This window comes from Falco punctatus (assembly GCF_963210335.1).
Source record: "Falco punctatus genome assembly, chromosome: 4".
NCBI classification, from domain to species: Eukaryota; Metazoa; Chordata; class Aves; order Falconiformes; family Falconidae; genus Falco; species Falco punctatus.
The window spans coordinates 67696212-67718046 of record NC_137583.1 but is presented as its reverse complement, the minus strand read 5'-3'; the positions used below and the strand labels follow the sequence as shown (position 1 = coordinate 67718046).

General features: G+C 42.0%; 1 protein-coding gene across 1 annotated transcript; it reads right to left on the bottom strand.

The window, feature by feature from the left end:
* Positions 1–1962: 1962 nt before the first annotated feature.
* MAP3K8 (mitogen-activated protein kinase kinase kinase 8) lies at positions 1963–21703 on the bottom strand. The gene is made up of 9 exons (XM_080383039.1): positions 21611–21703; positions 18757–18881; positions 17481–17841; positions 14587–14751; positions 12828–13089; positions 10099–10205; positions 5750–5902; positions 4884–5130; positions 1963–3353 (listed from the first exon to the last, which is right to left on the bottom strand). Exons 2-9 carry the CDS (start codon positions 18789–18791, stop codon positions 3220–3222), a joined length of 1464 nt encoding a protein of 487 aa, XP_080239165.1. The 5' UTR covers positions 18792–18881; positions 21611–21703; the 3' UTR covers positions 1963–3219.
* Positions 21704–21835: the final 132 nt, after the last annotated feature.

Below are 21835 nucleotides of genomic sequence, written 5' to 3'. Positions count from 1 at the left end.
AGGGAGCGAGTGAAACCCTCTTGCTTGCAGAACACATGGGAGACAGGACAGGGGGCAGTGGATGCAAAGAAGCAGCAGCTACAAGAAAATGGGAAAAAAGGGACTTAGACTTCTTTCCCTCCCCCCATGCTGTTTCAAAGGCATGACCTAAACTCAACCCTTGTTCACGAACAGAGTGGGGAGCTCAGCATGTCTTCAAACGATCTCCATAACCACTGTATGCTGCTCATACCAGGAAGCCCTGCAGAGGTGCATGGTAATGGGCTCAGTCTCAGGGTCACAGACCGATCTGAAGATGAAAAACCTGCTAAGACCAGGGGTGGAGAAGGCACCTCTGGCTCCTTCATTTCATCAGTTACTGCAAGCGGTGGGTTTCTCCACACACTTGTATTTTCCTCTGCAGTTAGCATGAGTCTCAGTATTTCCCCCAAGAGAGAATGAAACTACGCACCAGAAGTCAACACAGAGGCAAACCATTTGCAAAATCCCACAGTTCAGTGTAGACCAGCCATCCCCTTGAGGCTTGGGCTGGCAGGGTTTTCCCACCACGCCTTTTTGTTCCCTCCCCCTCATATCCACCCTTGATTACTCCGAGACCACAGCTACTCAGGCAACCAGATGAGAGGAACTTTCTTCCCCCTCCCAGGTTACTTCTAATCCAGTTCATTTGCACAACCCTGTCCCCCAGGCAGTGGCACAAACAGGTGAAACTACACGACTCAGGGCTGAACCACTGTGGGATACATTTGAGAGATGTGATATGCTTGGGATATTGTTTATTGCTCCAGAGGGAAATCCCTGGTTAGCTGCAGCCTGAGGCTCACCTGAAAAATAGTCCTCAGCAATTAGAAAGCTCACAGAGCTAGCAGCAGAGCTTGGTGTTCACTATACCTTCAGTATACTTGTTGATTGTGTACCGGTCCTCTGAAGTGATGTTTATCATGAAGACTCATACTGTTTAGACTTGTGGATGTGCCTATAAAGAGCTATTAGTTCACTCAGCCAAACCTTACCACCTACATCCAGCAATACATAAACCATAACCACTTTGGATAACCTGGTCACTTATTACTTGTGTACTGTAAAGATATACAACAGCCATATCCTAAGAACGAGTATTTAATAGTGAGCTGTTCCCATATGCAGATTGCCATGCTAAATGATTTAACTGCATGGGGAAGAGGAAGATGGCATTAAAGAAAAAAAAAAAAAAAGAAGAAAAATCAGTGTAACGTTTTTCAGGCAATAGTAAAAGCCCATAATTCTGACATGGATCTCATTGTTGAAGGATCTAGGCACTTGATAAGCATCTGCATAACACCTAGCCACTATTTGGTGAGGATAAACGCCTTAATTTTATAGAAAGGAAACTGGGGAAGGGATTTTAAACCCACCTCCATTACCTGAAAAGCCACTTCCTACTAATTCTATGAATCTCATTAAAGATCTAAAGCCACCAGCAGAAGATCAGAAAATTGAACCCAGGTCTCTGAAGCAAAGATGAGCATCCAAACCATTAGGTCATGTTTTCTTTCAGTCAGCTACACTGGAAGTCTGATCCCTAAATACCCTGATCACTACAGCCACTATAAATATGAAGGCAGCTCCCCCGTACAGCTCTCCTCATAGATTTTGCACAAAGTACTGGAGCAGGTGGGTTATTCCCAACAGGATTTTTTGCAACAATTAACATCAGGACTGAAGAGCTGCACGTTGTACACAAACCACTGTGCAACATGCAGGCAGTCCAGAAGGAGTGCTGGGGTCCGAGAATGAGATTTTGTCAGAAACCCTCATAATCTGTTACCAAAGCCCAAAATCCATCAACAACGACCTTCACTCACCTCCCCAACAAGTGGAACAATACGTGTAGCGCACCGAGGCCACGGCAGGGGACATTAGCCCAAATACAGACACAGCCGCATGCTGTTTTCAAAAGTGAAAGAACAGAGTGACCACATCTCAAGGCACTGAGCTGGATTTATTTGACCATATCAGTATCAAACTAGAAATCATCTGTTTAAGACCATGTGTTAGACAAGAGCAGCATTAAATACCAGATGTATGAAAAAGAGACTGTGCTTCAGGAAAGATTCAGTGTACAACATACATAGTATGCCATTTTAACGCAAATGCTTATAAAGAGTCATCCTAAGCATCAAAGAAAGTTTTATAAAAGTTTACGTTCTCATCCCATGGGATGTACAGAACTATGCAGTTTACATAGTTTTACTATCATCCAAAACATCATGTTTCAAATGTACGAGGCACAGCAAGAACAATAATACAATTCCATTTCCATAGGAACATAAACACAGCTTGTCACTTCTGACACGCTTTCCAAACCATAGCACTCACGACAATTACACGTGTACAATTTTTGAAGTATTAAGAAGCATGAGTCTGGAGCCTGCCCACTGTTACCGATTGGGAATAACATTTGATCGACCCTTGAAAACTACTCAAGATACCATTGCAGTCGCTGTAACACAGGAAGCCACTGCCATGCTTTCTCAGGGCCAGCTTGCTGTGCTATTCCCAAAGATAACCAACACTGCCAGTGAAGGATTACCTCCACCCACAAAGGGGGACAGTGCCCTGATTAGCTCTGACAGCCCAGGGAAGATGCAAAGTTAAAACACATCTTTAATCAAGTGATGCTTTGGCTCCAGAGATAGCTGATAGAAATTAGCTCTGCTTAAGAGAGGCCCTGATTTCCATTAAGCATGACCAGAGACTGGTCAAGCCTCAAAGACAAAACAAGACTGAACCACTCTTTAACTGGTTAAATCAAGAACTTTTTTTTTTTTTTTAAGGTTTCCTCTAAGGACAGCTTAGAGAGACTGAATCTTACAGCCCACATGCTCAATTACTATTATTCTTTTTCATGGAAGTACTTGCAAGCAATATATATATTATAAGTTTTATAAAAGTGCAAGGCCCAGCACAGGAAGATATCCTGGATTAAGACATCCCAGCAGTGTTCTTTTTGCCATCTTCTTGTTGGTCAACCAACAAATGCACAAAGGTCATTGCTTGGGATCAGCTTATCAGAGCCCCTAAGGGTTTAGCTTAACCATCTGTGCAATTAAACACTATTCACATTTGACAGCCTACAATGGCAATATTTTTATGTACAAATTTGAAAATCAAGTCTTAAAATCCATTTTTAAGAGGTAGAGGTCCATTTCTGACCTGCCAACATAAAATGTTACTGGGTCAGTTGTATTCTAAGGCTGGTGGTCCCCTAACAATATTGAAGTAACCAGCTAGAGCTCCAAGGTCTATGTAGAGTGATCTTTGCCTCTTTAGCAGGTCCGACTCTTCCATACTCCCAGTACACAACGAGGAATCTAAAAAGAAAAGAGAAAAAGCATGTCATTGTTGCACAAATAGCCACACTAGTTCTGTTTCATGGTTGTAGACACTACAACCAATATTTGCTTTTATCTATCTGTGGTTTAGAAAGCTTCATTTTTAAGGACAACATAACATAAACCTCATGTAAAATAAAAGACAACAAATCAATCCACAACACTAGTGCAAAGAAAATTAAGCAGTTTGCTACTGAAAACTCCAAGTGTGTTCAACTATTTAAAAAAAACCTCCCTCAGCTGGGACAGCTAGGCAGAGCTTCCTGATCCATCGAGCTATAGTGCTAAGGGAGAGTTTGATGCAAGAAAAAAACCCAACTGCTAACTTTCTGCCAGCTGAGAATTCCCCTTCATTATAAAGCAATTTTAATCTAAACAGATAATATCCTCTTTAAGTCACTGGGTGTGACAATACCGAATAAATATGGGACCATCAGTCTCAAGATGATTTTTTTTTTTTCCTTTTAAATCAAGGTCTGAAGAAACCAGACCTAGTTTGCAACAGCAGAACTCCCCTGAATACTTGTATAATGACTGTCCTGGAATCTCAAACACCTAAAGTTTCAGTTTAATGCTCAAGTATCTTTTCATCTTCAAAAGAATTGATCCAGATGGCCTGAGCCAGTCAAAGGGTTATGCACCCACAAAGCAAAATCCAGAAGGAGCAATGCCATTCTAGATGCAAAGGCTGTGATCAATTTAAATGCTAAGTGGATTTGTTGCAACAGTTATGCATTACAGCACACAAAACTTTGCATAGGTATCTTTTCAAATACTTACCACAATCAAATAAACTACTTGTCTGGGGTCAGTTTTTAAATGCCCTTTGTTAGGCCTCTCCTAACATATTTTAGACAGAACAAAAGCATTTTGAAGTCTGTTAATAGGTTGCTGGCACTAAATCTCCCTTGGGCTTGGTATTATCTGAGGACACACTGAGTTTCCTAACTGGTTCGTGTATTATCCTTCATAAAGCACTTATTAATGCACAAGAACTATGTTCTATTCTACAGTCATTTTTGGTTTTAAAATGAAAGGCTTGTACTGCTGACACTCAACAATACTACAGTTATGGTTTTGTGTGTATCTTTTTCTCTGAGAGGCAAAAAGCTTTGGATTTGGTGGTCGTGGTGGTTGTTGGACTTTTTATTTTGTTGTTGTTAACAAATCACTAGTGTCAATAAAACACCGCTACTGCTGTGGCAAATGAAGGCAATTTAGGACAGCAACCTACACTTTGCAAAGTGCCCTGAATGACTGCCAGGGCTTTTTCATGAGCCAGCCTTTCTGGAGCTGCAGAATTCACGCTGTTCTTCCCCTGCTGAAGTCAATGGGCATTTTACGTAACACTTAATGAGCTCCGGGTCTGATCTCATCTGATTGGGATTTTTACTGGTCTCTTTCCAGCAGCTTTTTGAGTTTCGTTTGTTTCTAAACACTCACTCAAATCAAGTTTTGACACAAAGTAAAATCTACAAGGTGCAAGGTAAGTAAACTGGATACCATTACCTGTAATGTTTTCTGGCAACTGCAGCTCCTTCCTTGCGAGTAGTCTTTTCCTTTCAAACAGCGCTGAGTCCAGGCTCTGGCACCGCGGCTGCTCTTCTGGGGGTGGGTGTAAGGCTCCGTGTTTCAGTAAGTCTGCTGCAGACAGCCTATGATGAGGATTCCTTTCTAGAGCTGCTTCTAACAACTCTCTCATGGAAGTGCTGCAGTCTTCAGCTATGTCCTCTAAGGGGGGCGCTTGCTTGTGTATCTGTTGGAATAAAAAGACCGTTGAAACAGTTATTCCATAAAACAATGGAAGGGGAAGTCACAGATAACCACGAGTGGTCTGGGAATTCCCCACTTACAACTCATCACCTCCCTAAGCTGGGCTGGTCAGTTACAACAGAACATGTAACTGCACAAAAATCCACCTTTTCAAATTCAAATTTTATCATAAATTTAAAAACTCAAATCAACGCCAGGCAAGCCTAAAATCTGGTGCAATGTAAATTTACCAGATTTCTGTACACACTGGAAGAATCAGAGAATTAAATTTGTGAGACTCCAGTTTTTATCTGCAACTCCTAGGCAAAACAGACAAGTAGGGCTTGTTTCAATCAAGTTTCACACTGTTCTAACACCGTCCTTGCAGTACACCAAAGGCCTGTAAATGGTAACACAAACCACAGAGATGACACCAGCTCAGCCTCTGTCTTCCCCTAAACACCCAAACCCCCACTTCTTCCCTCCTTCCCCTGAAGCAAAAAGTATGATATCATCTCTCTGACAAAGATTTTGATAGTTTTTATATGACTGGAGCTTTCCAAACAAGGCTACTTTAAACCCTTCAACTGAAACTGAGCTATGGCTTTGCTAAGGACACTTACAATATAGAGGTAGGATGGATATGCAGAACGAGGATATCTGTTCACCCAGGGCGGGATGCCAGTTTGCATATGAATAATAGTAGCTCCCATACTGTAGATATCTGCTTTTGTTGTGTGGCCTCTGCAGAGGATAACTTCAGGGCTCATGTAAATCTGGGAAGAACAGTCAAAAAAAAGATTAATCAATAGAGGGAAACAACAGGCAAAGACAATTTGTGACATTTTGTTATCCAGGAAACCCCCCTCTAAAGGGATGCACCCCACTAGCACCTGCAGCCTAAAGACCAAGCACCACCTAGAAAATACGATTTTTTTCTGCTCTGCACATTACCACAATCACAGAGATTTTCTGGTCTGGCACCTGGACAAACTCATATTCCAGGTTTGCTCTCTCCAGACAGGCCACAGCTCAGTGGCTATGGGACTTCGCTCAGCTGTGAGAGGCTGAGGTTCAGGCTATAACTCTGCTTCGTTCAGTTGGGTAGCAGGAACCTCATCCTTCCACAGCAAAAGAACCAAGGTGCCTGAATTGCCAGTTTATTTTGTGGGGCACTGCTGGGACTGCTCCATTCTGCCTGAACAACATAGGCGCGTGCTAGGCTAAAGAGAGAGGGTGACCCCCACTGCTAGCCACCCAGCTGGGGGTAGGAGTCCATTCTCTCACATCCCTTGCATTGGATACTACACAACTCTTCTGAGAAGAACTGACAGATGCACACTTTCCTGCCTTACTTACTCTTCTCCTCTCAACCCTTTATCCAATAACCTGCATGTTGGGGCATCATCCTAAGAAATGGGATAGTGCGGAACAAGCCAGGTTTAAGGCAATGCATAAATTAAAAGTCAGGTCTCTTATGTCCTGCTGCGTGCCCTTTCCACCTGGTTACCCCCAGAGCAGCTATTTTGAGGCAAGCAACCCTCTTCCACCCTGCGGGGTTTTTTTAACCAAAAATTCTAATCTCATCTAAACCAAAATACAGTCTCCACCCAAACATTTCACTGAAACATTTGGATTTGTCAAGACCCTGAAGAAGGATCTGGTGGGAAGCTCCTGCCAGCTACAGGCAGCTGGGAACCAGACAGGCAGGATGGCAGTGGCACACCCCGCGGCTGGCAGGAGCTGCCAGCACAGCTCTGCCCCCACCACTGGCCCAGGAAGCAGGTTTCAACACCGTGTGGGCACAGCCCAACACACCAGGTTAGCAAGCCACCCTATTTGCTGCTGGTTTCTACTTTTCCCTCACCCAATTTCCCTCTAAAGGAGCCAAACAGAACTTTAATTAGTTCAAGTCATCCTGCCACAAAGAATCACATTAAAAGCTATTAACTGACACAAGAGCAGGAAGTTAAGTCATCATCACATGGGTTTACTGCTTATTACCATAGATAGAGCACAGCTGTAGGGCTCAGGCAAATTCTGAGGAGTATTTCCCAGTAAATCACATATGATACCTGCAAACAGAGCTTCCAACTGGAAGCATGTGCAAAGGTTCAGCAGGCATCTACAGCTGCTACTTACTCCTATCACTGCTTTCCTCAGGGCTAAGATAGAACAAGTACATCTGCACCTGCCACCTTTAAAGTCTCTTAAGGAGCAAAGAACAGAATTTATACTTTTGTTAAAAAAAAACAAACAACAACCAAAAAAAACCACAAAAAAAAAAAGGCATTAGCAAATACAGGCAACTTGAGTGAAAGTTGCATAAACAAAAAGCAGCTGCCTTGCTGAGGAAGAAAGAATGCTGGAACAAGAACCTGTCTGCAGTTATAGTCAAAGTGTAAAAATCGTCAAGATGCACCTCCACTGCACAAGGACAAAAAGCAAAAGTTAGATGTGCACCAATGCTATGATTTCAGACTGATTTAGACTAGCCTAAACCTACCAAAACAGGCAGCACAAGCTCTGAATACTTTCCCATTCTCACTCCTTCCTACTGCGGGGCTGGCACTTGTCTGCCATTCAGACCAGAGACATAACCCAGCTAAAAACCAGTCCTTTTCTTCATGCTGTACTAGTTTTAGTTTAGCGTTCCTGCAAATGAATTACACCTTCCACATTTAATAAAACTTAACAGACAACTTTTTTTCTCCCCTCAGATAGTTTTAACTGAAGCTTACATATTTTAACAGTGACAGAAACATAACAAAGCATAGCAAATACCTAGCAAATATATTTCCTGCAGAGCAGTTTCATCACAACCCTAGTATACTGTGTCGCATGCCTTGTGCACACACTGTTCAGAAAAGCCAGGTTTGTCATGCTACACCAACTAAATAAAATTTAACTCTCTTTCAATCATTCTGCCCAGAATTGCAACTATTCATTTTCATAAACACAAAGAAGATTCACTACGTTCAGACCACCTGTGCTATAGACACAAATAGAAACCCTACCCCCCCAAACAAGAACATGCACAGGAGAAAGGTAACTCCAACTGCCACTTCCTTTGTGGATACGAGTCCCTGCCAATACCAGGTGTAAGAGAAATCAGTCAGTCCACAGGCACGACGCTGCATGGTGGTGATAGAGCCCTAACAAGGGGTTGCACAACCACATGCAGAAACAACACTCCTGGACAGCTGCACCACTTCTTAAGGCTGCATTATAGAGGGTGAAAAACTCAGGAGGACTTTGGAGAACCAAAATCTTACTTTGAAAAAAATCAAGAAAGCCAGCACAATAAAGACTGTAGAGCACATTTGTGGGTGACTGGATTCGGCACCCCACAAGGCTGAAAAAAGGCACTGTGGACAGGAAGATGCCTAGGAGGAAGACTGTGAGCAGAAAAACCTATACGCTAGCATTCATGATGCTCCTGTAAGTCTGTCACTGGTATTCGAAAATCCCCTTTCCCAGTGCCCTCTCTGCAACCTTACTTCTGGCCTGTGATGCTGCGACAGAGCAGCAGGACTGCTGGTTCCAAGGACTGGCTACCTGTCCCCTGAGACAGCAAACACCAAGCACTGCCACGTTTCATGGTTGTGGAGATTATCCGCTTTCTGAAGACACGACTGCAGATGCTCAACAGTGTGGAATAATTTTCTCCCTACTAAATCAAGAACTAAGTGTTTTTCACAGTAGGTCAGTCCTCCAACTAGACGTGGATCATCACCAGTCCACTCCACAAACCTGGAAATTTCCTGTTTACACACATCTCCATCCTTGTGAAATACCTTACCACAGCCTTCAATTAATTCCCACCATTTTTCTTATTCTCATTAACATCACACAAAAGCCCCTTAAAAAAACTTCAAACTAAACCAAAACAACCCCCCCACAAAGCATGTACATTAAACGCCAGAAAGCATGTTGCTTCCAGTACAGTAAGCATTTTAAGCTTTTAATTCCCCTGACTAGAAAGACAGTGAAAACAAATGTTCAAGTATTTTCCCAAATATCTTGGAAAAAAATAAACAAACAAGCCTAATGTTCTGTGAAATCTTGGTTTATCCTACCCTTCCAAGGAGTTAAATACTTTTTGTCAGTTATACAAGTATCTCCTCTAAACACTGTGCTGTGGAAGACTATCAAAATTGTAAGCACCAACATTTCAGCTGAAGCGTTTCCTGTAAACAACTTCCTCCAGCAACACAGAGCACACAAACCCACATTTGCAGCAACTATCCAAGCTACTTGCTGCTGCCTGGTTGTTTGCTAAAGCACCAGCCCTGGAAACACCTTGGCATGAATGTAGCCCAAATGGTGTGCAGGACCTCAGTGCACGTTCAGAGTCAAAGTTATAGAGAACGTTTAAAAGGCCCCCACCTCCATCACTGTAATGTCTAAGCAAGTTTAATAGATAAATCAACTGTGCCATACATAACCCCCAAAGGACAAGTGCATTACATGTAGATGGGGAAAAGGGCTTAGAAATGCTAAGGCACTAAACCCAGAGGTCTGTAATTTCTGCAGTTTCAAAGGAGGAATCAAACTACTGTGTTGGGCAGGTCACTCCAGTCCATAACTGGTATCTCAGAAGAAATCTTTGCTAGAACAAAGAACAAATTCCTGTCTGAAGTGTCTCTGACCAGCAGCTGATCCACTGCAAACAACCTTCTTTTGACTTCAGTGAACCCTGATTTCTCTTTGACTTCATATTTAATAATCTAACAAACGGGACTGCAGAGAAAGTGACATGGCTTTCAAAGTGTAACACCTGATCCTCTATTCTGCACGTTGAAATTAAAAATATAATTGAGATTTTATTGATGTTTGTTTGTAACTTTTTGAGAAGTTATTACAAAACTCTTTTGCCCAAACTTCTACCCTCAAACTCCACATTTGAGCCTAAGCATCACAACCATGGCAGTAACACAGCATAAGGGCTTTTGTCCCTTCAGCTTCTTACCTCTGTTCCTCTGAGGTCTTTGGGGTAGTAAATGTCTCCGGTCATTTGAACACTTAGGCCAAAATCCACCAAAACAGCCTTAGTTGACATAAAGACAATGTTGCTTGCTAAAAGAAAAGCAAAAATAACAGCATGTAAGTTTCTAGCATGTTTGGCATTTATTCTACAGCACGCCTGTTTCATTTGGATGTTAGCCTGAAAAGGGAGATTAGCACAACCAGCCTCTATAGCTGACAGTCCCTCTCCTACCCAAAACGGGCCTGTTAGTGATTGGGTCCAATTTTAAAATCACACCTTAAAAATCAAACTGGAATGGCTTATGTAAAAGAAGAATCAACATTTGGTCATTTTCCAGAGAGAGAGAGAGAGAGTGAGAGGCTGAGGGTAAGGGATGAAGGTGGAAGACTGGAAGGCACCTCGGCACAGTGAGGCTTGCCCTGAAGATGTTTTATGGTCTCCAAGGTGAAGAGCATGCTGTGCAGGTCTGGCTATAAACAACATAACTGTTGGTCACCAAGAAGTTTCTCTCCACTAATGATTTAAATGAAGACAGAAGCAGAAAGTAACTGAGGCCCCTCCACAGCAGCCACACCAGCCTCCTGCATGGGTCAGCAAGAGCAGCTCAGTGTGACAACAGAGCACAGACTATGGCTGCAAAAGTAATAAAAGACACAGTGTTCCAAAATCCCACTGAATTGCAGCAGTATCCAGGAGCTTTCCTTTCACTTTCCTTCATAACACTCGGCCTAAGGCACAACTTTGTACTCAAGAGGCTTTCTTTGCAGTTGTATTTCCGATCAAATACTTATGAAGGTAGTGCTCCGTGTAAGCCCTGAGAAATTCCTGTTTGCCGTTTCAGAAGACGTGGATGAATGAAGTCTCCAAGTTACACAACAGAAATGCATTTTTGCCCAGAGGAAACCGTGTGTCATTTTCTGTCCTGACAGTGCCCATCCTGACCCGCCGGTGGGAAGACGCAGGTCTGATTTCAGCAGCACTGACTCCTGAAGCAATACTTCACACAGCTGCCTCCTTACCACTGCTATGAAACTACGTACATGAATCTGTAATTTTAGGGGTACCATTGAAGATATGGATTTTAAACACCACATAAAGGACGGTGCAGAGAGCCAGACTACCACAGTGCAGCAGGCTCTGCTGCCTGTTCGGGACCACACCAGCCCCAGCTTCGGCTGGTTTTGGACTGAAGTTCCACCCCCTACCAAATAGCCTCATGATTTAACCGCTTTCCAGCCAAGGCTAAAATGAGTAGCAGTGCCAAAATGCTCCAGAGAGCCAACAGAAAGTCCTCCTCCCTTCCTGGCTCAGGGCAGTCTTTCTGTCAGCGAAATCCTCTCCTGGGCCAGCAGGACAGACTCAACGGCAGCCCATGCAGCAAGGAAGAAATCGGGGATGGTCAGGAACGGCCTTTTCTATTGAATTCCGCCTGGTGAGGGAAGACACACACCTCGACTCGCTAGAGTGGAGGGCACAGCTGCCATTAAGGGCCTGCCCCCCTCACACAAAGCGCAGGCTGCAGGCGGGTGCGTGGCGTGGCAGCCATCGGCCAGCTCCACCCCAGCTCCTACCCTCCATCCCACAGTGCTGAAAAAGGCTGGGAGAAGCAAAACGCACTCACATCCACCACATTCACAACAGGCTGGTTCTCCTATCCACTATCAAAGATGTAGTGGGATGGGTTCTGGCTGATCTGGTTTTTAAACCATTTAATCAATGTCACTGTTACTGCCAATTACGATAAACCCATCGGAAAGGCTCTTACCACAAGCGAGAAAGCACAACTAAGGGGAAAATAAAGCAGTTTTATAGTTGTCAGAATCTCAAAGGTTTACATCTAAAGTACTGACCTGTATCAACTACAAAAAATATGCAAAACAGATTTAAAAAAATAGCAATTCCTGATAATCATCTTCTGTCAAACTATTTATTTTAACTCTTTGGTTTGAATAATTCTAGTTTAAACTCTCAAGTTTAGCAAAAATGAACTCACAGAAGAGATACATCTTCATTAGAAGTACTGTTACTAGAAAGGCAGAATTTATCTGTGGGGGAAGGTAATGCTGGGAGAAAGGGGGAAGGTAATGCTGGGAGAAATGGTATTTTAAATTAAATTTTAAAGCCATTTGTTATTAATGTATTTAATTTAGGTTTAATATCAACGTATTTTGATTATTTATAAATGTTAATACCCAGAGCTTTTGAAAAGCAAATATATAATAAAATTTGTTTAAATTTAAAAAAACCACACCAGTACAAATTACGTATTTAGTTCCCAAGTGTCTCAAACTGAGTAACGGCCACGCAGAAACATAAAAACTAAAAGAAGGTGCAAGTGGAAGGTGGGCATGGAAGCACTCAAGATGAATTTACATAGAAAGAGGGAAGCTTCTAGCTTAACATAGACTGATAATTTCTCTCATTCTGTTCAGGTTTTTATTTCAAATTGAGTTGCTCAAGAAAGGCAAAGGAACTATGACTTTCAAATAATCTTCTCCACTGAGTGTATTAATGAAAAGCGTAAAGATCAATTATTTACGCTATTAATGAATAGCGTAAATAACAGGACCTGACCTTGTCCTTTTTTAAGATTATCCATCCCTCCCTCCTCGAGATGCAAGGCTACATGCCCCAGTGGAGTCCTAGGATCTCCACTGGAGTCCCAGTCCAGCCTGGACTAGAAAGCATCCCAAGGAATCACACATACGTACGTTTGATATCATGGTGGATAATCCGCTTGGAGTGGAGAAAGTCAAGTCCTTTCAGAATATGCTTTGTCACCCAAATGATTTCAAATTCTCTCATAGGACCACAACTCTCCAGCTTTTCCATGACAGATCCTCCCTCTCCAGCTTCCATGAAGAGATGGATCGTCTCATCCCACAAAATGGCACCATATAATTCAGCAATGTTTTCGTGACGGAAACATGCCTGTATTTCAACATCCGATGGTTTGAACTGTTCCACTGGAACCTAAAACATCGAAAAAAAAACCACAAAAAAGCAGCTCAAAAACCAAGTTATCCATACTAACACTAGCTGTCCTATAGATTAAAATGGAAGGAGGAAGCAAAGCACTCCTATGCACTTGTTAAAATACAGAGCTTTATTTTGATGCTGTGACTTGTTCTTCCTTTCTGGTTGAGATACATCCTGTTTAAAGCTGAGAGAGTTTCTGGAATCATGCCCAAATAAAAAGTGCAAACTTCCAGAAAAAGCAATGTAGCAAGAGTTATTCCTGTCAGAACCCAGTGGTTACGCAAAAGCTCTATGCAAACTTCCTGGTGAGGGAGATAAAAATCCACCGCTTTTTCCATTAGCTTTGCACAGCCTCATCTGCTCTACAAGAACTATACACCCACCTGACACATGGATCAGTGCTCAGCACAGTCTACAGACCAGCCATGCTCAGGGCCACCACTGACCTCAACTCAATCCTTATCAGCACTGGTTTACAGCTTACAAGAAATGAAACCTCTCTCAAAGCGAGCACCTGGCAAGCACTATATTTCTTGAAAAAAGTACTGATGGCAGATTGCTAAGCCAATAAAAGCAGTGTTTGCTTACACATGGAAAGGCTACTACCACTGCTTTTATTCTTCTCCCCTCAGACTTGTGGCTGTAAACCAAGTAAGAAGCCAATATTTTCATTGCAATGAGAAATACTATTTATATTTTCAGAAGCATCAGGATGTTTTAATTCTGCAGCAGGTTATGCAATCTGTCCCCACGTGGATACGTTGGCTGCAAGGGAAGGACATACAACTGTCTTTCCAACTTTTTCACACACAGAAGTAATACAGGTACTTATTCACGAGCTGGTATATATAGAGCAGTGTCCCAGCTGAGCTTTTACTGGCCCTAAATATTTACCGCTCAATTCAGAATAGTATGTGGAAAAGTAAAGTTGAAAGAAAATGTTGGCTTGCATGTAAATAGGGAGGGTGCTTAACAGTTTTCTTGAAACATCTCACAGCCTTAAACTCAGTCAGTGCCCAAAACACAATGAGAGTTGCACATAAGCTGGGCCCTCAGGGACATTAATGGCATTGGCAGTGAAGAAAACTTAAGTCTCAGGATCACAGTTAAAGGACAAGATCCTAAAACCACCTGCAGCAATGGGGTTTTGCTATCATGTTCAGCAGGCATGTGATCTCACGCTGGTTATTTTACCACCATGAGTACAGCAGGACAAGTAGAAAGTTGTCTACCTCGGCACCACAGCTCATGTGGCAGTTACACAGGCTTCCAGATACTTTCAAAATGCAGAAACTTTTGCAGTCTCAGAGCCAAAAAATTAAAAGAAACTAACAATTAAAAACGTGCATTTTTCCTACCTTGTGTAGCCCAGCAAAACCAAGATGATCATCAGCCTAACAGTAGAATTTGATGCAGACATATTTGGAAATATACTTTATGTACTATGTCATAAAATATTTGCTCAGAGAGAAAAATACTCAACTAACATACCAGTTTGCATGCCATTCTTTTCTTGGTTTCTCTGTCTTGGGCTAAGTACACCTTCCCAAAAGCTCCCCGAGGAATAAAATCAGAGCCAATGTTCCTGTAAGTCAGCTTCCACGGAAACAGAAGAACATCCGAGTCAATTTGATAGCGCCCATTCTTGGGTGTGATCTGTGGAGTTGAAAAAACCACAATCAAATAAAAAGAACCCACAATGAAGTTAAAACTACTCCAAGCCTAATTAATTCTATACATGTAGCGAGAAAGAAAAAATTTCATATATACGTGCACGATGCATGCAATCTATTCAGCAGTCTTTATTTAGAAACACCAAATGGGAACAGCATGTGAGGTGTGGCATTCAATCACAGCCCAGGCATCCACGTTTCTCTCTAGTGACTAACTTACCAAGTGTAAGTTGCAATTAATTGTCTTGAAACAACAACAACAGCAGCTGGGTTAATGAAATTACCCACCTCTTCTTATTAGATTTACCTGCACATGTTTGTCCTTCCTGTAATCTGCTAACTTGTTATGCCACATACCTGTTACTCACAAGCTATCTTACATGATGTGAGCAAGAGTTTCAGCATTTCCTAATATCACATGTACTGCTAGGGGAATATATTTTGATTTTCCATCTTGTTTCTGCTGCTTAGTAAAAGATCAAAGAAGTCTGCCACGATTTTACCAGCTACCTTCTAGTTTTATACTATAGTTAAAAAAAAAAAAAAAGGAATAGGAAGCACACTGTCCATTTTTGGTAGGTAACGTTGGGAGCTTTGGTCCTCTATATCATCAACAAGGCAAGGAGGGCTCCTCCAGGAAGCAATTCAGAGCATCTAAGTCAGTATCTTGTTCTAAATCTTCCCTCTGCAAATGTCAGAGAGAGACCAAACTCCTGACTACAGCCATGTGAGTACTGCTTGAGGTTTGATGTTATTTCTTCAGCCTCTTAATATTCTCGCAGCTAAAGAATTAATCTTTCCTGTGAATATGCTTTTAAGTAATTCGGGTATATACAGTACTGTCAGTATCTGGAGTATGATTAACCTACTTAGAGCTACTTTATTGAGATCCTTGAATATATGTAAAAGCATATCAAGGATATTTATCACTTCACATCTGTCACATGGCCTCACATACCGAGCTCTTCAGCTACATTTTTTAAGATAACAGCATATTAGGAAGATTATTTGGTTTAGATTTCTTTTTAAGATGTAACACAATCTTTTTGTGCTTTAACCACCTTCATGTTTTTCAATTGGGAAAGTAACTTCTTGGCTGCTAAAGCTGTCATCTATGACTAGTATGTACACGAAATAAGTTCATTCTTCAAAGTTCTTAATTTTGGGGATGATAAGTTCTTAACTATTGAGGGGCGGTATCTTTTATTAAAGGTATTTTGCTTAGGAAATGCAGAATGAGCCTTCCCTCTACTTATCAGAACCAAGCTAAAGCCTAGTAATCCATACATTTTGCCTGCTTGCTTCTGCATTTCAAGGGGTTGAGACTAGCTAATCCATAGGGGTTACACCTATCCTGGAAAGAAACACTGACTGAGTGGAGCAGACTTGCTGAGGGAGAGCGCAACCACCACCACACAGGAGGTTTTCAGGACTAGTTCCTAGCCTGCTCATGGAGTGAATGCTCATTTGTGGCTGTAACGCATCCTCCAGCTTCAGTTTCAAATGAAAGAAATCCAGTTTGTGTGCTCCAAGACCCTTTGTGATGCAAGCCACAGTGTGGGTCACCAGGCAATCAGCAACACTCCTGATCCTAACTAAAATGCTGTAGATATTTACAATGTAGATGCACTTGCTGAAATGCACATACAGGTAATGTCCTGCCTCCAGTCCTCAGCTGCTTAATGGGATCACATGCACCTAATAGTACTTGGTTCACAGCAATTGTATGTATCTGTAGAAACAACATGCAAGCAAAACAACCACGAGTATGTAGAACAGTGTCTATCCTAAGTATAGGAAACATTTAATACTCCTAGGTGTCATTTCAACATTAGAGTTTAAAACTGACTCTTTTGCAATACTCCTTCCAAATCAGAATAAGGTGATACTCTGTACTATTTCAAACCCCAGTAACCAGTAGGACTCAAGCAACAAATGTTCACATATAAAACATATTACATGCAAGATATTTAAGTTGATAGAAGCAGAACACTTTAAGAAAATACAGCAGCAGCACAAATATATTTGAATAAACTTCCCTTTCATAATTGCTTCCAGAGCAACTGATTTTCAATAGAAGTCCAATGACCCTAATATCTACAGGTGCTTATAGAACACAATTTTAGGGAAAAAATGAACATATCTCTAAGCAATGAATCTATACTTGAATTCAGCAGTGTGTGATATCATATAATATTGTAGCTCTGAAAGTCACAGTTCATACTATATGCTTTTTCTCCTTATCTTGCTCTTTTACACTTTGTGAAGATAAAGTGAATTCAGTAACTACACCAAAATAGATCCTAGACTTTTATTTGGGAGTTCTTCATAATGAACTCTTTACTGCATGAAGTAAAGGCACTGGGAAACCCTTAGCATCTCCTGAACCTCTAAGCCATCATAGTTGTGGCTTTTGCTTTTTTACTATGTGTCTTAAGTTTGTATTGGGAAATTTTTTGTAATTTCAAGGGATACCAAGAGCCTGTTAACCTATAGTCAACCTTTCTAAACAACAGTCCTTTCTCCATAGCTGCCTGAGCCTGCATGGGCTAGACTTGATGACTTCAGAGATCCCCTCCATTCCCCAGTCTGCACAAAGAACAACAGCCTAACTGTTACTCCTGGGACTGGGGGTGATCTTCGTTTAGGTTCAGTAAAACCTTCTAACTCCTAAGGTTTACTAATTTTCAAGTGAAAAGAAGAGAGACATACCATATTCAGGAGGATTCCAGATTCTTGCTGTCTGCATCCTTTAAATTGTTTTGCAGTGTTAGATACCTGATTTGCAAAAGCAAGCAGGTCTTCCACAGTCCCGTATTTGACAGAGGACATCAAAGAAACCTCCCTTTCACAAAACAGTAAAGATTCTGTACGTTCTTCATTTTGATTTGACTCTTCACACATTGTAAGTAAGCTGTCTTTATAGACTGCAAGGTCTCCACCTGGATAAAGGTTTTCCATGATGTCTATCACCTCAGACATATTTAAATTAGTTAGCAACAAGTCAATCTCCTCTTTGCTATCACTCCCCGTGCTCATATACTCCATTACTGTCCACTTTGCAAAACCACTCCTGCAAAAAAACAAACAAACAAACCTGAAAACACTTTTCATCTAAATTTTTTTTAGCAAATGAATGTTTTAGAAAGAAAAGAAGTAAGCGTGGTGATAGACAGCTCATCATTACACAGTTAAGATTTAAAATTATTAATTTGTATTATGAAGAAAATAATAATTAGTAGACTGGATGAAGAGGAAATGGAGAAAAAGTCTTTGCTAATGAAATTCTATTTAGAAGTTATTAGTGAACTTCCTCTGTCACTCATTCTTGGAATTTACTTTGATAAAGCTTTTTATTAAAGGAACTGGCACAGTAAGGTAGCACGAACTAGTTATATTTTGCTGGATATGCAAAAATAAGGAGCAACCTCAATAAAAATTAAGAAATTCATTACTTGGAAATGAACGACAGAAATAGATATAAACATACTCAATTAGTTTATCCCTAAGTTTTTATGAGCAATTTAAGCGATGTGTCCAGGAAAAGGAGAAGGTCATGGAGCAAGATCATTCCACTAGTAATAAGCACCTATTAGTATCGTTGCATAAAGCACAAGTAAGTCACCACCTGAGATACACGAACCATCATTTTTGCAAATACTTGATCAGAACTAGACTTGAACTGAAATTTTCACCAGTTTCAGAAGACAATCAGAAATTGAGTTATCATAAAAGCTTTGAAGCAGTTTCCAGCAGTCTGTTCTGCCCTCACTAGTCCTAACAAAAATTTTTGAAGATAAATATTGACCATTTTGCTTAAGTGGACTTTCACTACAAAACTGGGTTCAACTTCTCATAAAGTCCCTTCCTATCTCAGGTTCCTACTTTAAGTCAGAGTTACTCTATTCATGTTAGAAACATATGCATGGTCGGTCATTAAAATACTTATACAAATAGTTTTCAATATGCTAAAGTCTAGAACACTTACCTTGTATTTATCCAGGTTACATCACACAAAACCATCAATAATGTCTCAATATAATCCCTAAAGTCATCATGTTTCTTGAACCTGTATTTACCACCGATGATAATTTCACAGCGTTCTGTAGTAGTCTATTAAAAAAAGCAAAACAAATAAAGCCATGGCATACCAGCTCAGGCAGAAGGACTGGTTTATACTCATATGACCATTTGCTTCACAGACTTCACGGAAAGGAAAACTAGTAATCACAAGGCTGAGATAACAGGGGATTTTCTGCAGAAAAAGATGACAGCTCAGAAAAGAATCAAGCTACTGCATGATCATTCAGATTTCCAAGTAGTAGTGAAAAATAGTTTTTCCATGGTTAGATCCTGAGTTTTATTCTCCCTGCCTCACACTTACCAATAGCAGAGAAGGATCTCCTTTTTCTCTAGCAAAACCCAGTAGAGCATGCCCTATTTAGAGAGCTCTCATTTCCCTTTTTTATAATCCACTGCAATCATGTACTCTGAGCAAAAGGTAACATCCAAACAAAAAGATACTTCCAAAAAAAAAAACCAACCAAACCCCAAAAAAGAGGAAAAGAAAAAGGAAAAAGAAAAGCAGCAAGCTCACAACCCATTTATCTCAAGGTCCAGCAGCAGACTGTCCCCTAAGGACACGAAGCAATGCCATTTTACCCAGGTACAGTTTCTGGTTATGATCATTATCTTTCTTACCCTCCCCACAAGGATGCGGAAGCTTTGCGGCACATATTTCTCATGGGTTAGAGTATTTACGTCAGCAATAACGTTGAAGAAAACCGAGTAAAATGATGCGGCTGACTTGGCAAAGAAACTCTGACCACGTGCAGCGAGTTTGAAAGGCAGGACAGGACAGCTCAGCAGATGCTGCATAGGAGGAAAAGGCAAGGGGAGTGCCTGCGGTGCAAGGCGCTCCTTTTCAAAACCCCAGGGTGACAGTGGCAGAGCACCACTGTGCCCCCCGAAGACAGACACAACGGCTTTCACCAGCACTCTACACCAGTTCACCCAGCCTCCAGCCAGCCTGATGGCACCCCTAGCATCAGGGCAGCCAGGTAGGAAACCTTGCAGTCACTAGCACTACTTGAGTGGGGAGCACCCAGGCTTTGTATTCGGGGTGCTGAGCGAGGTCAGGGTTTTCCAGCCTACACAAGAAATAAAAGATGCTAGGGGTGTTTCCTAACACCTAGCATATCATTTTCCTGCTCTATGCCCAAGCTGAAGGCTGTTAACAAAGCCCGAAGATGTTTATTATAAATGAGATTTCTGTTTTCCCCCACAGCAGGACTTCTACTCGTTGCCTTTTTTTTTAGTGCTGAATTAGTGGTGGTAGAGAGAAGAAGCAGTCCAGTCATAAAAGGAACCAAGAAACTGCATGCACAAAGTGAGGTAAAGTTAGAAACTAGTCCTGAGGGACTTTCTGAAGAAAAACATGAGCCTCTAGATGCTCTAGTCTTTTGTGGATAAAGGCAAGTACATACCACGATTAAATTAATTCACTCTCCGATAATGTTTTCATGCATAAGGCTTCTGCACAGTTAGGACAAAATGCAGCTTTCTGTAAGTACCAGCTCTGCTCTGTTCCTCAAAATGTTCCCAAACTACAGTGCAATACTAATAATACACTTGACAGTTTCACTACTACCCAAAAAAGTAACTAAGTATTAAATGTTTACATAAAGAGAACAGTGTCTAGTCCACCTAAAGCTGATTTTTTAAATGATGCAGCAATATATCTATTTCCACCACTGGCAAAAATGGTGTACATTTGCCAACAGGGAATTCATTCTTCCTCTTTATTCCTAAATCCTGTACTAGTATCTGTGGTGGACACTCAAGTAATGTTCTAAATCATTCCATACAAACCAGGTACACAGAGAAATTACATCACTAAGTATGCTTTGCTTAAGTTCTCAGTTAAAAAAGTGGTTTTACATGCAGTGGAAAAATAAAACTAAATATAAGCACTTAAGTCAGCTGCTAAAGCACAAGACTCTTTCTCCAGTTCTACCATTATTTCAACATCATCACATGAGTAATTTCCAAGCCAAAGGTTTATTTCTCTATTTATCATGAGTGGCTTTTCCTTAAACCCCTTCTCCTGAGAAGTGTGCTGCTTCAGAGCATCCTTCTATCCACCATGTTAAACTAAGAGTAACCAGATACCGGACTTCTGAGCCTCTGTGGGATTTTTCTGTGTCAAAAATCAACAAATCAAGAAAACAAACAAAACTTACAATAATTCTTTTTTTAAAAGACAAAATTAAAAAAAAAAAAAAAGACACCTAACGAAAAACTGCACAGACTGGCTTAACAAAATCATATACATATAATAAAGGTTTCTTGTGCTGCTTTCAGGGAATAATTTTCTGGTCTAAATAGCAAGTAATTGTCCACCAGTGATGAAAAAAACCCTCCTTATTTGTTTTTAAGCAAAGTTATCAACAAACCTTCAAAAACACAATCCCCTTGGGAGGAAAAAAAAAGTTCTGCTGTTGAGGGACAAAGAATATCAACAACTTCAACTCCACCTCATTTTAGATTTTCACTTGAGAAAAAGAAACCCCCCCGAACCTCCCGGCGCTGACAGTGGCAAAGAGCCCCCCCCCCCCCCCCCGCGCTGCGCCCCCCCTCCGGCAGCCCCGGGGCCAGCGCAGGTGCTACGGAGCGACGGACCCCGCGGCAGCTGAGCGCAGCCAGGCACCGCTACAGCCCCCGCACCCCATCCGCTGCCGCCAGCCGGCTCCGCCGCGGCGCAGCCCCGTGCCGTGCCACCGGGGCTCTCCGGCCCCTCTCCCCAGCGCTGCCCGCCGCCCGCGCCCCCCGTCCCCGCTTACCAGCGGAGCGCCGGGAGAGGCCGTGCGCCCTCCCGCAGCCAGCGCCGGGGCCACTCGGCCGGGTCCCGCGGGAAACTCCCGGGGGCGGGGAAGGGCGCAGGTAGCGCCGCCCGCCCTGCCGAGGGCGGGGCACCGGGGCGGCCCCGGCCGAGGTTTCCATTTCGTTTCCTGGAAGGCGGGAGCGAGCGCCGCCCTGCCCCGGCCGCACGGAGCGCGGCCCCGCCG

Excerpts from the sequence above, each read along its gene's own strand:
- MAP3K8 (XM_080383039.1), bottom strand. The coding sequence starts at position 18,791 with ATGGTTTTGTGTGATGTAACCTGGATAAATACAAG. Across the intron at positions 14,752-17,480 it reads CTGGAATCCTCCTGAATATG|ATCACACCCAAGAATGGGCG; the intron begins GTATGTCTCTCT and ends TCAACTCCACAG. Across the intron at positions 3,354-4,883 it reads GTTGCCAGAAAACATTACAG|ATTCCTCGTTGTGTACTGGG; the intron begins GTAATGGTATCC and ends TTTTCTTTTTAG.